The following is a 14,281-nucleotide window of genomic DNA, read 5'->3' on the forward strand; positions in this document are numbered from 1 at the left end:
CCGCCGACGGGGTAGAGCGCGGGGTGGCACGCGCGGCCCCGCCCCGCCCAGCGTCCGGTCCCGGGCGGCTCCTCCCCCGACGGCGCTGGGGCTTTTTACTTTCGATTTTACCAAGGCGGCCCTCGGACCGTAGTTGCAGAGGGACGGAGATCGCCGCGAGGTCTGGCCGCTCAGGCAGCGTGGGAACGGTAACGTGGTCCCTGGCTCCTCCTCGCGCCCTGCCTTTCCCGCCTGCCCGCCCCTCCCTCCGCCACCGCTCGCGCGGAGCCCGCCGGCTGGGGGTGGGGGAGGACCAGTGGCCCAGAGGGCTGGCGCTGGAACTTGGTGCAGGGGCTCCCCGCGCCCCTGCGAGAGCCCCTTCCTCGCTACTTTCGGGGTGCTTCTCCCTGCCCTCCTACTGTGGGGTCCCGGGGCACCCTGTAGCATTTGGATGCGGCCAGGCGGGAGGAATGGGTTTAGAAGGGCAATCTAGCACTTAGAGTAAGAGCGACGTCCCCTTGTCCGACAGACCTGGGTTCCCGATTCCCACACCGCTGCTTGCTGCCTGTGGGACCTCGACCCTCTCCGTGCCTGTCTGTTAAGTAGGAATCTTGTGGTAACTGGTTGTCGCAATGTGGGTGGAGGGGAGGGGATTCTGGTGCTCAGTAAGGCTCTGCCAAGGCTGAGTATTGAGCTATTGTCATTCTTGGGGTAGGGCTCTTCCAGGTACCCAAGATGGCAAACAGGCAGGTGACACTTGGTTGTCCAGACTCTTGGTCTCCAAGCAACCTTTGCAACCTTTTTACCCTTGTATTTAGCTTTCCAGTTTATAGGGAAATAAAATTACGTGTGGGTAGCTCTGGGTGAATTATTACCAGACCTTTTCCCAGGAACTCCCGGTTAAGGTGGCCTTGATCCTAGTTTCCTTGTAGGCTGTCTCCTGCTTCCGATTCTGGATACCCAGACCTCTTCAGTACTGCTGCCCCTAGGTTTATGGTCCACCTCTGCTACCTGTAAACAGTGTGGTGTTAGGTAAGTTCCATAATCTCTCTGGAGAAACTGAAGTTTCTGTTCAAGATAGGGATGAAGTCTCCAGTCTCTTAGCAGAGCTGTGAACCTCAGATGACACGGGAATGCTTGAGTGCCGGGCAGAGCCCCCACTTCCCCGACCAGGGACTGAGGTCTGTAGGCTTCTACTCTTTGAGCCTTTTAGGAGGAATGTCTTTATTGGGCGAAGAAGTGGGGCAAAGATTGTATGATGTCACTTACACTTACCACAAAGGAAGCAGGTGCAGTTGCATCTTGCCCTTGTGAGAAAAGTTTAGGCAGCGCTGAACTCTTCCCGCTCAGCTGTGTGACACGTGCCCCTCTCACGTGCACACCCCTTAAGCATGCTTAAAAATGATCATTAAGAAGTCTTTTTTTATCTCCACAAAAACTGTTTAAAATATGAATATGGTGTTAAACTAATCAGTGAAAGTTGACAATTGAATGTATTCTCAGTCTCGGAGCCAGTAGTGATATACTAGAGAACACTGAGGTTTTAGACGGAGCCACACCAGGCCAAGCATTTTACGTGCATTGTTTGATCTGACCTCACAGCCACTTGTGACTTAGGCACCAGCATTGTCCCATTTTGCAGACAACACTCAGAGGGATTGAGTACTTTTTCTAAAGTTCCTTGGCTAACACATGGAGAGAGCTGACCCCTTCCAGATCCGCTGGTGGCCACACCTGAACTCTTAACCACCCTCCAGGTCCCTTGAGTTCTGTTTGGCCAGTAGTTTGTTCAGTTCTATTTATGAAGAAATATTTGTTGAGTGACTGCATGTACCTGACACTTTTCTATGATTTAAAAAGAGAGAGGATGATTAAGGTAAACTCTCAGTCTCCATACAGTTATAATACTGTTGAGTAACAGTGCAAGAATAATAACAGTAACTGAGACTTACTATGTTTCTGGCATTGTTAGTACCTTGGGTGTGTGCTAGTCAGTTTTCCATTACTATAATGAAATAACTGAGGCTAAGTAACTTTATATTTCAAAAAGTTTATTTAATTCATAGTTCTGGAGGTTCATGGGCATGGTGCCAGCGTCGGTGTAACTCTGGTGAAGGGACTCGTGGTGGATGGCATCACACATCCAAAGAGAGATCACATTGTGAGACAGGAAGCCAGGACAGCCAGGGAGTGGCCAGGCCAGTTCTTTAATAACAGCTCTCTTGAGAAAGCAACTCAAGGTCCCAGAAGAACTATCTTAAGTTCTCCTGAGGGCAGTACCCCCAGCAAGACCTCATCACCTCCCACTGGGTTCCATCTCTCAAGTCCTCCCATCTCTTAACATTACCATGCCAAGAACCAACTTTCAACACCTGAATCCTTGAAAGACAAAACACAGCAATGAGTAAAAGTCATTGAAAAAAGTGTGAGATGTTTAAACGGTAGGGTAAACCATAACCCCTGAATAACACAGATACGAGAAAATACTACTAGGCAGGCCCTCTCCAGGCAGCACAGTGGATCTGAGTAGAGCTGGATTTCCTAGCTGGGCTGCCGTGAGGATGAGAGGAAAGCAGCGGTCAAAACCAAGTGTTGGCCTGGCTGAAAGAGCTCCCTGAGGTCAGGCAACCCACTCTGGGCACTTCAGATGGTTCCAAAACTCAAGCACAGCTCCGTGAGAATAAGGAAGCAACTGAATGTTTAGCTTTAGAGATTTAGGAGTCAGGGCCACCTCTAGTGACTTAGATTGTTGGCAAGAAGACATCCTGCCACCCTAAACGGTGTGCAGAGGCCACCCCCCAGAATGCTGTAGGCCTCCCACCAAAGACCTGGTGGTCCAGTGTAGAGGGAAAGCGTCCCACCACTGAGCTGTAGAAACCAGCCTAGTTCCACATCTCTGTAGCTAAGGCCCCTTGTAGCTGAAGCTGTCCTCTCCTTTGGTGGGACGTTCACATGCCCTCTGCCTCAGTGCCTGCCCTGGCTTCTCTGCCTCCACCTCCCGGTCTCAGGACAAGTGCTTTCTCCCTTAGATTGTCCCCCAATGCCTCCTTGGCTTAGAGATGTCCCTTGTATGAACAGTCATTGTCCGCTCTCAGGACAAACACCACAGTTGTTCAGCATTTGTACCGTCTTTCATCAGTGTCTGTCCTCTGCTAAGCCAGCCAGGTCACTTCGCTCATGAGTGAGTCAGGGTCCTAGGACCTTGGACTTCCAGGTCGTAGTCAGTAAATGAATGAAGAGACATTTCCAAAGTTGTTCTCAGCAGTCCCAACAATATTAAAATAAATGTTTGGATTTCTTACCGACTTTATTAAGGTACCTAAAAAAGCTGTGCATATTTAATGTACAGATTTAGGTTTGGAGACAGATATATACACTTGTGAAATCTAAGTCACCATCAACATAGAAATAACCATTACAGAAGTCTTTCTTCATCTCCACAAAAACTGTTTAAATGTGAATATCCAGCATCTCCTAAAGTTTCCTCCTTCCCTCTGTACTGTTATTTTGTGTAGGTGTGTGAGGGGGGAACACTTAACATAGGAACTAACTTTTTAGGATATTTTAACTATACTATATGATACTGTTAGCCATCGGCACTATACTATGTAGTAGACCTCCAGAATGTATTCATCTGCCATAACTAAATTCTGTATCCTTTGACTATCATTTCCCTCCTCTCCCAACATCTGGCAACTACCATTCTATTCCTTACTTCTATAAGCTTGAATAGTAGATGATACACATAGTGAGATAGTACAGTGTTCGTTTTTCTCTGCCTGGTTTATTTTGTCGAATATAATGCCCTCCAGGTCCAGATACGTTGTCATAAACAGTAAAATTTCTTTATTCTTTAAGGATGGATTATCGGATTAATAATTTCCTTTAGTTATTGTGGGCTGATCAGGTCTGCAGTCTCCCAAATGAGTATATGGTGAAGGCTAAATAAAAAGAAGTGAGTGGAATGATTTAAGGCCTCCAGGAAGATTAAAATCCTCTCACAGAATTTGAGATTCTCTTAGGGCTAAGACCAACACCTTCTGTGGGTGGCCCATATTTATTTGGTTATCAGAAGAACGGAGGGGAGTACGCAAGAAGGTGGAACCACTCAAGGACTTCTCCAAGTAAGGTATTAAGTTAATCCACCCAGGAGTAAGATGCCTGAGGCTGTAGTCTTTATCTAGTTGAGGTTGGATCCAAGTGTCCTTGGCAATGATCTTGTCTTATTCTTTGAGGCTTTCTGGCTTCATCACCACTACAGGTTTTAGTAGGAATTAGTGACTCACCTGCAGGTTTTAGTAGGAATTAGTGACTCACACAGGTTCACCTACTATGAGTCCTCCATTTCCAGACAAGGAGCCTAGGCCTTGGACTGATTCACAAGTGAACATGAAAAGCCAATTTAATTTAAGTCCTGCTCAGGTCTGCTTCGTAGTGGTCTCCATCAGTGGATATATTCCATCAGTGTGTGAAATAGACCACTTTTTTAAAAATCCCATTCACCTGAGCCAGGCTCAGTAGTGCACCCTGTAATCTCAGCACTTGGGAGACTGAGGCAGGAGGATTGTGAGTTTGAGGCGAGACTGGACAATTAGCAAGACCTTGTCTAAAATTAAATTAAATTAATAAAAGTTCATCTGTTGATGATCATTTAGATTGTTTCTATGTCTTGGCTCTTGTGAATAAAGCCGTAATAAACAAGGTGGTACAAATATCTACTTGTGGTACCAATTTCCAATCCTTTGGATATAGACCTAGAAGTGGAACTGCTGGGTCATACAGAATTTCTATTTTCAGTTTTTGAGAAACTGCACACTGTCTTCCCATAGTGGTTGTACCCCATTTGCATACCTACCAACAGTGTGTAAGAATTCCCTTGTTATCCATGTGGTCATCAAAACTTTTTTTTTAAATTATACCATCCTAACAAGTATGAGGTAATATCCCACGTGTTTTTCATTTGCATTTCCTGGATGATAAATGACTTGAAAATTTTTCCTGTACTTGCTGCCCATTTGTGTGTCTTCTAGGGGAGAAATGTCTGCTTCAGTCTATTAGTCACCATTATAAGAAATATCTGAGGTAATCAACTTACAGAAAAGTTTGTTTTGGCTCCAGGTTGTGGCGGTTCCAGTTTGTGATCCACTGGGCACTTCTGGGCCTGTGGCAAGGTCACACATCATGAGGTTGTTTCCCTCATGGCTGAGGAGTGAGACAGGCAGGGCCTGGGCTCTCCCTGTCCCCTTTGAAGGCACCCTAATCATGACCTGCAGGCCTCCCACCAGGGCCCACCTTGTTTCCACCACCTCCCGGTAGAACCATACTGGAGGCCAAGCTTTATGAGGACATTTCACATCCAAGCCAGCGGTCTGTTTAAACTGAGTGGGCTTTTGCTGTCCAGTTGTGTGAGTTCCTTGTATATTTTGGATATTGACCCTTTAGGCATTGCAAGGTTTGGAGACATTTTCTCCCATTGCAAAAGTTGCTTTTTCATTTTGTTGAGAGTTCTCGATTTGCCATGTTGTCTTGGGGAAGGGTGAGGTGGTGAAGTGAGACTGCCCCTCTTCCCTTCATCCCTGCGTCCATGTGCTGGTGTCTTATTCCACCAGGTATGCAGAAGCCTCAAGAGCCTCTGTGCTCTCACAAAGGTGTTCTTGTCCATGGGTCATTGCCACGGTTGTCCTTTCTGTGGAATGATGGGGCGGGAGTCTCCTCCGCTACCTTCATGCTGACGTGTTTCTTTCTTTCTATAACAGTCACATTTTTTATTATTATCTTACATCCTAGATTCAGCCTTTAAGGTTAATTTTGCCAGAAGTCAAAACTTTACATCTTGAAGGTAGGGTCTTTTTCCAGTGGACCTTATAAAACTTTGACCTCTTAGTTTTTAAAATACTTAACTAAATGCTTTGTGAATCCACTTTGAAAGGTAACAAAGTCTAAATGTGTGGAGGAGAGACAGTGAAAACTGTGGAGTGTTTGCTTTGGGCCTGGCCTTGTGTTCATCTCCTCTGTGGATGGGCTTATCTCTATTTTTGAGGAACATTTTGGATCCTAATCTGAAAAATCTGCCCTGACCCAGAAACACGTTGGTAGCACAGTAGGCAGACCCAAGATGTGCTAAGAAGCACACGTCCTGATCGCTGTGGACCGGTGGGACTCTTCCTGCCTCTTCATTCTCTCCCCACTGCCCACTCACCCCCAGCTCAGCTGGAAGCGGAGGCCATAATGACGCTCAAGAGTTCAAGGGTACTAGGCCTCAGTTTTCCCTCTCTGAGCTGGATTCATCCTTCTACCTCTGAAAGTCATTGTTTGTACTCTGAAACAAAATGGGTAGTGAAATAGTTGGCTTCTTGTTTTCAAGCCGAGTGGAATCATCCGTGAGCCCTCACAGGTATGCAGAACTGTGTCTGGCTCAGGACTCTTACTCAGAGGTTGAAACCGGGTAGAAGTGGGAGTCGGGAGAGGTTTCCCTTTGTTGCTGAGAGCACATCCCTAATCCTTGCCTGAGGAGTGAGACAGGACTTGGTTTGTGAGAAATGAGTCTGAGCTGGCTCTTCTTGTACTAAGTGTACCACCTTCAGCTAATTCCTTTCGCTTGGACCGTTCATTTCTTCTAGCCTTCCACTCAGTTAATATTGAATAAGCACCATCTGTTTGCCAGATGCCTCTGCCTAATGAACTTACATTGTCCTGTGGGAGCCAAGCAATTGGCAAAGCTCAAAAAAGAAGACAAGTGTGAGGGCTGTGTAGTGAATGAACACAGGGCTAAGCAGCCAGGTAGTAAATATTTTTGGCTTTGTGAGCCATAATCAGTCAACTCTGCTTGGAGGGAGAAAACAGCCAAAAACAACGTGTAAAGGAATGGTCAGGGCTGGGTTCCAGTAGAACTCTATTGACAAAACAGGTGGTGGGGACCACGGTTTGCTAACACTCTTACTGGATAATAGAGGGCCTGGATATTAAGCAGATCTGAACTTTCAGCTAATGGCGATCTCTTCAAGATTCTTGAGCAAGAAAATAATTTAATAGAAATCTATTTTTATAGGACCACATAAAACCATCTCACACATAAAGGCAACACCCTAGTTTGCTGCTGATTCTGAATTGTCCTTGAACACTGCTAGGCAGAGGATGGGCCCTTCATGGCCTGCCAAGAATGTAGGGGAAGTTCTGGTTGTGATAATCTTGATAGATCTTCCTGTTTCTTGTATGCACTGAACATTGAACAAAAATGTGGATGCTGAATTAGAAGCTCCCCAAGGACAAGGACTTTGATTGCTTCTATAACAATGTCCGGAGTGTATTTGAAGGCGTTGATGGTGCAGTAACTCTAGAGCTTAAATGTGGACAGCTACTCACCGTTGTGCTTAGTTTAACACTGTGTCGCTTAGTGAGTGTCATTTAAAAATATCACCATACCACTGATGTCAGTGAATACGGGCTTCCTGATGTATTTCTCCTCCTCCCAGATGGCAGATGATCGGGAATATGTTGGAGAGCAGGGAGCTGGTGAGTCTGCAAGTACAGATGCAGTTGATGCTAAGCCAGACCGGATCTCGTTTGTGTCAGCACTCCTAAAGTAAGTTTCCTTGCTTGCTGGGTGGATCAGAGACCTTCAGCTAGGTCGGTCTGCCATACCTCTTCCAGCTCCACCATCCCAGGGGACATTCAGGGAAAAAACACATGCTATGCATGGTGGGAGGTCTGCACAGGATCTTGCTGGCAGCATGTGAGAGCAGTGGGGTGCCCATGTGCACCATCTTAGCACTACGGCAGGCCTAAGGGTAGGGGACCCAAGCTTTGAGAGTTTCCTGCTTAGTAACTGTATCTTGGGGGGGTGCAGTTCCAGGAAGAAGGTTCTACTCTCGCTGGGGGTGATTTGAAGGCAACATCGGAGCAGAGCCTGGGCTGCTGCTGCCAGGTGGGAATGAGCCTGACTGAGGCAGAGCCCAAGAGCCAAGGGACAGGCGATACTAGGGTGATTCACCCCGCCCTGTGCTGTCAGAGGCACGCCAGTTGTGGAGAGGCACTGCTTCCTGTCCACTGGTTTTTGCCTTTGTCTTTCTTGAGTTCATCTTTAAAATGCTAAATTTTGCCTGTGATACTAAATTAAACTCTTGTTTACCAGCTTGGCATTGTGCCTCTGGTCCATATCATCCCAGGAGATGGTTCTGATACCACTGTTTAACAGGTGGGGAATAGGAGGCACCAAGAAGTTTCATAGCTTGCTTGTCTGAGGACAGTCAATACATTGTAGGGCTCATGGAGACTCCAGACATATGACCACCACTCACGTAAAGGTTCCGTCGAGCTCTTTCCATTTACAGCTAGGGCCACAAGGACATGGTGAAGTCCCATACCTTCTGTTAACCTTGCTCATGGATGGGCAGTGAGTGGAACTCCTGACAGAAACGAGGAACCTTCCAGGGCTCAGAAACAGCAGATCTCTTTGTTCAGTAGTCCCACCCCCTCCCCTTATCTGTAGTTTTGCCTTTAGTGGTTTGCCGTCAACCATGGTCTGAAAATGTTAAACAGAAAATTCGGGAAATAAACAGTTCATAAGTTTTAAATTGCACACCACCTTGAATGGTGTGGTGAAATCTTGCACCATATGCTCTGTCCCGCCTGGGAGGTGACGCCTCCCTTTGCCTAGCGAACCCTCATGCTGCCTGCCGGTTACTCAGTAGCTCCCTCGGTTATCACAGCATCTGTGGAGACATCACAAGGCTTGTGTTCACATAATCCTTACATTACTTAAATACGGCCCCCAAAGCCAAGAACAGTGATACTGGCATTCAGATATGCCAGAGAGAAGGTGTAAAGTCTCCTCTGAGCAAAAAGGTGAAAGTTCCCAGTTTAATAAGGAAAGAAAAAAAAAAAATCCTGTGTTGAGGTTGCTGAGATCTACAGTAAGACTGAATCTTCTCCCATCCATGAAATTGCGAAGAAGGAAAAAGAAATTCTCACTCAGGGTGCTGTCACATCAAACTGCCAAAGTTCAGCTGCTGTCTTTAGTTACTTTTCTCTTTGTGAAAACAAAATACCCAAGACCCCACCTTAAAGGAGGAGAAGTTTGTTTCAGCTGTCAGTTGTAGGGGTTTCAGTCCATAATCAGCTGGCTTGAAGGCGGGGTGGCATGGCAGGGGGCTTGAAATAGTATGTGGCGTGGCAAGCAGCAGCAAGCCTGCCTTCTTTTTATCCTTTTGTACAGTATTCCATCCAGGCTACAAGCGTATAAGTTGGTGCCACCAAATCCAGGGTGGGGCTTCCATTATCCAACCCTTAATCCACATTCACACACTCTAATCCCACCACCTTCAAAGCTCCAGTTATGATCGCATGAGGCTTTGGAGGGCACGTGGAGATACAAGCCATAACTTTCACAGTATGTGATAAATCTTCGTTAAGGTAGAAAAGACCTGAAATTACACAGTTCAGTACTCTCTGTGTCTTCAGGCATCCAGCAGTGGTCCTGGGATGAGGAGGTCACTGGGGTAAAGAGGCTCCTGCAGTTCCTAGGCCAAGTCCCACCCGGCAGAGAGACCTGTGACCTCTAGAGAGAGCCTTGAATCACCTCACCCCAGGCAGGACTCAAGAAAGTAGGATGGGGGCTGGGGATTTAGCTCAGCGGCGCAGCGCCTGCCTGGCAAGTACAAGGTCATGAGTTCAATTCCTGGTACCGGAGGAAAAAAAAAAAAGTAGAATGTACATGAACACTATACCCAAATCCATTGGTTGCTGGTTAGGGTCAAAAATATCCAGTGAAATGATGGAAAATACAGTCCCAATTCCTAGTTGCCAAAGCCAGGAGTTAAATTGGTCCAGGCTCGTCCACCGCACAAGGAAAGCTCTCTAGAGCAGTTGCCTTCAAATATTATGTTGTAAAACTACATATTCCTTTGTTGTTGTTGTTGTTGTGGTACCAGGAATCGAACTTGGCCTTGCCCCTGCCAGGCAGGTGCTGTGCTGCTGAGCTACATCCCTGGCCCTACATATTCCTTTGACTATTTCAAGGTGACCTGTAATTTTTTTGTTAAAATAGTTTGGAAAGATGTAACAGTACTTTACTTTTTCATCCCTGCTTGACTATTTGGATTAAGCAAATTGACTCAGTGAAAAAGAAACAGGAAGTAGTCATTTCAAAAGTCTTAGTGAAGTCTTTACTTCTGTGAAGTCTTTACTTAGTGAAGTCTTCACTTCTCAGAAATTGTGAAAAAGGGGTGTATGGTGAAAATTAACATTTGAAGATCATTTTTAAAACATACCTAGTTGAATCTAAATTTGTACTGATTTTATAACTATGTCTTACCTATTTAAAAAATACATGAACAGCCCTCATTTAACAGCTAAAATTTTTATAGGGTGTGTGTGTGTGTGTGTGTGTGTGTGAGAGAGAGAGAGAGAGAGAGAGAGAGAGAGAGAGAGAGATATCATCATGGCTCCTGTCTGGGACCCCATTCTAATTGATGCATTGTGTCAACTTGAGTCTACCCGGCTTGGCCAAGTGACTCAGCAGTTATGCATCCTGGGGTGATGCCCTTCATGCTGTAGGATGTTTTTTTATTCATTCTGAGCGTGGGCAAGAGGAGGGCACTAAAAGGAGGTAGGTGGATAGCCAGCATCCATTGTAAGGGAGGAAAAGAGGCTTGCTCCTTCCCCCCACTTCTGCTCTTACTGCTTTTGCTGTCTTGTGCTGCCTTGAAGTGTTGCCCCTGTGACCTGCCACCCTGCCTTGGAGCCAGCTGATTATAGACTGAAACTTCCACAAACTGTGAGCTAGATAAACCTTTTCCTTCCTTAATTTTGGGCGTTGGGTATTTTGTCTCAGCAACAAGAGAAAACAAAGACACCCACTGAACTCAGCTTTCCTAAATTACTTTTCTTCTGCATTTCATTTTGATGTATTAAACACATTTGCTTAAAGGTCTGTTATTGTCACCCCATCATAGATCTCTAGCATATTCACATATGTGTGTGCATATCTGTGTAAATTTGAAAACATGAAATTATAACATACAGTGGAGTGGGTAGAGCTTTAAAAATTGTTTCTAGATAAATATTCAAATAATTTAAAAATACAAGTAGTAAGTTACTGGGCTAAGAAAGAGTTCAGTATTGGCTTTTTTCCTGTTTTTCCTCTTTAGAGAGACAAGTACTGAAAAATCATGAATCAATTACAAAGGATAGTAGGAGTTTTATTCTAGTAATATCTTTTAGTTGTTTGAATTTCTCTGAGTGCTGTACCAAAACTGACACCTCAGCTAGGTCCTTCTTCCGTTATGTTGGAAATAACAAATGGGAAATTACTTGTCTTTCAAAAGAAACTGTTACCCAGCCTTTACAGGTTTTTATTTGTGTGTGTCTGAGAAGTACCCTGGAAACGCTGGACCAAAACTTCTCAAACAATTGTTTACTGAACCTGTCCCCCTTGTTATTTAGATATGAACCAATTTAACTTAGAATATCCCTTTTTGAAAGACAATTAAGTAGTATTTGTAAGCATTTGGCATTATCCTTTTAAAGTATATTTTTATCAAGGCCCTGGAGCTGCCAGTGTAGCTCATGCATTTATGGAAATTGCTGTATCATCTAGTTGGCATCAGTTGCCCTGCCCAGACTTGCTTTCTGTCAGTAAAGATCTGATATCATTTTTTCAGCTCAGTAAATGTGTTATTGGGTTTCTTGTGATGGTCATCTTGTTTCTGAGTTTTGAGTTCTAACTCTTGCATGGATGGGTAGATGGATGGGTGAGTGGATGGATGGATGGATGGATGGATGGATGGATGGATGGTTGGTTGGTTGGTTGGTTGGATGGATCTACGGGTAGATGGATGGGTGGATGGATGCATGCATAGGGAGGGAGAGAGGAAAGGAGGAAGAAAAAGGCACAAAGCCCTTTTACTTGTGTTTATCTGTGTTTACCTCCTGGCATCAGTGCTTGCTTTGCTGTGTTAGGACTGTACCTCAACATTGGTGATCTCTTTGGGATAATGGAAATGAAAGAGACAAAGTCATTAAACCAGAACCGTCATCACTTCTGTTCCATCCGTGTGTATATGTGTGCATGTATTTCATGTTTTTTATATGTGATTGAATTTGGAGCAGCTCAGAGCCAGGCCCAAATGCCCCCCACCCTAGTGCTGTACTTTACTCATCTCAGACTCCTGTTTACTGGGAAGCCCCACCACAGGGCCTGCCTGACTCCAGGAGACTCGCAGATTGTCTTACTTGTGCTTCGGTGGATGTGGCGATTCTAACAGCTGTAGCGAAGGTGAGGAAGTCTGCCCTTCAGTATGCAGTGGAGCTGGAAAAATGGGAATGGAAGGTAGTCTCCTGGACCAGTTCTAGGAAAAATATACACAAGTGCAAACTGAGAATCTGGTTGTTCCTTTAAAGCTGTCATTATATGCAGCTCTTGGAGAGTCTGTGAGGCCCCCCGCTTGAAGACCGTAGCCAACACTTTTATTTTGCAGAAATACCAGGGATCTGCAGTATGGTTCTTGCCTTCTCTCCGTCCTTAGGAGAGATAATTTGGCTTGGATAATCTACATTCTGGCCTGGTGTATCTTTTATTGTAGCATGACTGATGGGAGATTGTTTAATATCATCAAAATAAATGCTCGGTACCCTTGGGAAGTATTTAAATTAAACGCCGTTTTCTGAAATGCTCACTATAGTCGCATGAAGTGTAAGACAGAATTGATAAATTATTAAACAATTTTGAGGTAGAACAAGTGGTAGTTTAATGTCTTTCTTTCAGGTTGTGAAATGTTAGTTGCTTGTTTACCTGTTTTAGGGACCTGACTATCCACGCAGTAGATGATATACTAACCACCTAGCAGAAACAAGTCATTTTGAATAAAATTCAATTAGGATTTGTGACATACTGTGAAAATTTTTAATTTTTTCTTGTATTTTTTAACTTTGTTAAAAAAGAAAGTTATTTATTATTTAGGTATGTATGTATTTATTTAAAATTTTGAGACAGGGTCTTGCTAAGTTGCCAAGTCTGGGCTCAAACTTTGATCCCCCTGCCTCAGCCTTCCAGAATGCGGTGCTGGTATTACAAGTGTACAGCACCTCACCTGGCTAGAAAGGTTTTTTTTTACTCTAATAAAGTATCGTCAGATTTCAGATGAACCACTTCAGATCCCATTTGGGCCAGCAACGCATCGTTTCACTCGTTTATTAATTAAGTATGTGTGGAGTGGCAGAGAGCACCTCAGCCCCGAGTGCCCAGGCCCACAGTTGATCAGCAGCTGAGCCGGGACCTGTACTCCTTCACCTGCCTCCCCCACCCAGCTCTCAGCCAGGCTCTCACAGGCACCTTCACAGCCCAGGTTTGTGTCAGCCCCGGGGCTGCAGCTGGAGGTGAGATCAGTGAGGCCTCTGCCAGCAGTACTTGGTTTTTGGAGGGAAAACAGGAGCGGGACAGGTCGTGGAGGTGGTTGGGAACCCTGAGGACAGCAGAAGTCAGTAAAGCGTTCAGCAGGGCAGGGATTTAACCAGTTGGGTGGACTCTGGGAGGAGCAGCAGCTGGAGCTGTGCAGGGGCCCAGGGAGAGGACGAGGAGAGGGGTTAGATGGAGTGGGATGGGTCGGGTAGAACAGGGCAGCCAGATGCCAACGGTGCCTGGCAGGTGTCGCAACAGGACTTCATGGCCAAGTGGGAGGAGAGGGTGAAAAAGAACCGATGAGGAAAGTGACAGCTGGCCCGCAGAGAACAGCGATGTCCTCTGGTCCTACGCAAGTAGCGTGACTTGAAGCCTGAGTCAGAGCCAGCCCTGGGCTGGCCCCAGGATGCCTTTACTTTAATCTTTGCGCCCTGAGGGTCCGGACTGGGATTGTTTGTTCTGCTCAGAACCGCATCAGGCAAGGCAGTGGAGGAGCAGTAATGCCTCTACCTGTCGCTAATTCAGGACCAGACTGCCCAGTCAGCCTGGCCAAGAGACCGCAAAGACTCTGGGAAGCAGAAGTCTCCTTCCCCAAAAATCTGGGTGGGCCTTTGGCCCCACGTAGTTCTGACCCGTCTGTCGTGGGTTTTTTTCCTCACTGCCACTAGGTGGCAGGACAAAATCATTTTATTCCATCTCCAAGATTCCCTACAGCAACTTTTCTTTACCTTTCTTAAAATTTATATAGATGAAAATGTTTTCTAATTTTCTGATGATTGAAGAACATTTAGGAAACAGAAATGCACAAGGGAAAAAATACTTTAGATAGTTTACAAATTTGTAAAATATTTAGGTTCTTAAAAAATTATATAGAGGAACTCAGTGTGAATATGGTATGCATTTATT

The 14,281-nt window shown here is 45.5% G+C and overlaps 1 protein-coding gene across 4 annotated transcripts in view; it reads left to right on the forward strand.

Moving 5' to 3' along the window:
• The window catches only part of Casp7 (caspase 7, apoptosis-related cysteine peptidase), a 37,814-nt gene that overhangs the window by 667 nt on the left and 22,866 nt on the right, over positions 1 to 14,281 (forward strand). Inside the window, exons 1-4 of one of the 4 annotated variants that reach the window (XM_013515832.1) lie at positions 116 to 188; positions 509 to 581; positions 912 to 1,011; positions 7,452 to 7,561. In XM_013515832.1, the coding sequence (XP_013371286.1) occupies positions 7,452 to 7,561 (110 nt within the window). In that variant the 5' untranslated portion in view covers positions 116 to 188; positions 509 to 581; positions 912 to 1,011. Of the gene's footprint in view, positions 1 to 111; positions 189 to 508; positions 582 to 911; positions 1,012 to 7,451; positions 7,562 to 14,281 lie in introns of those variants that run through there. The other 3 variants (XM_005387789.2, XM_005387792.2, XM_005387788.2) reach the window with 3 other exon arrangements.

The sequence above is a fragment of the Chinchilla lanigera genome, unplaced genomic scaffold, assembly GCF_000276665.1.
Source record: "Chinchilla lanigera isolate Chin_1 unplaced genomic scaffold, ChiLan1.0 scaffold00030, whole genome shotgun sequence".
NCBI classification, from domain to species: Eukaryota; Metazoa; Chordata; class Mammalia; order Rodentia; family Chinchillidae; genus Chinchilla; species Chinchilla lanigera.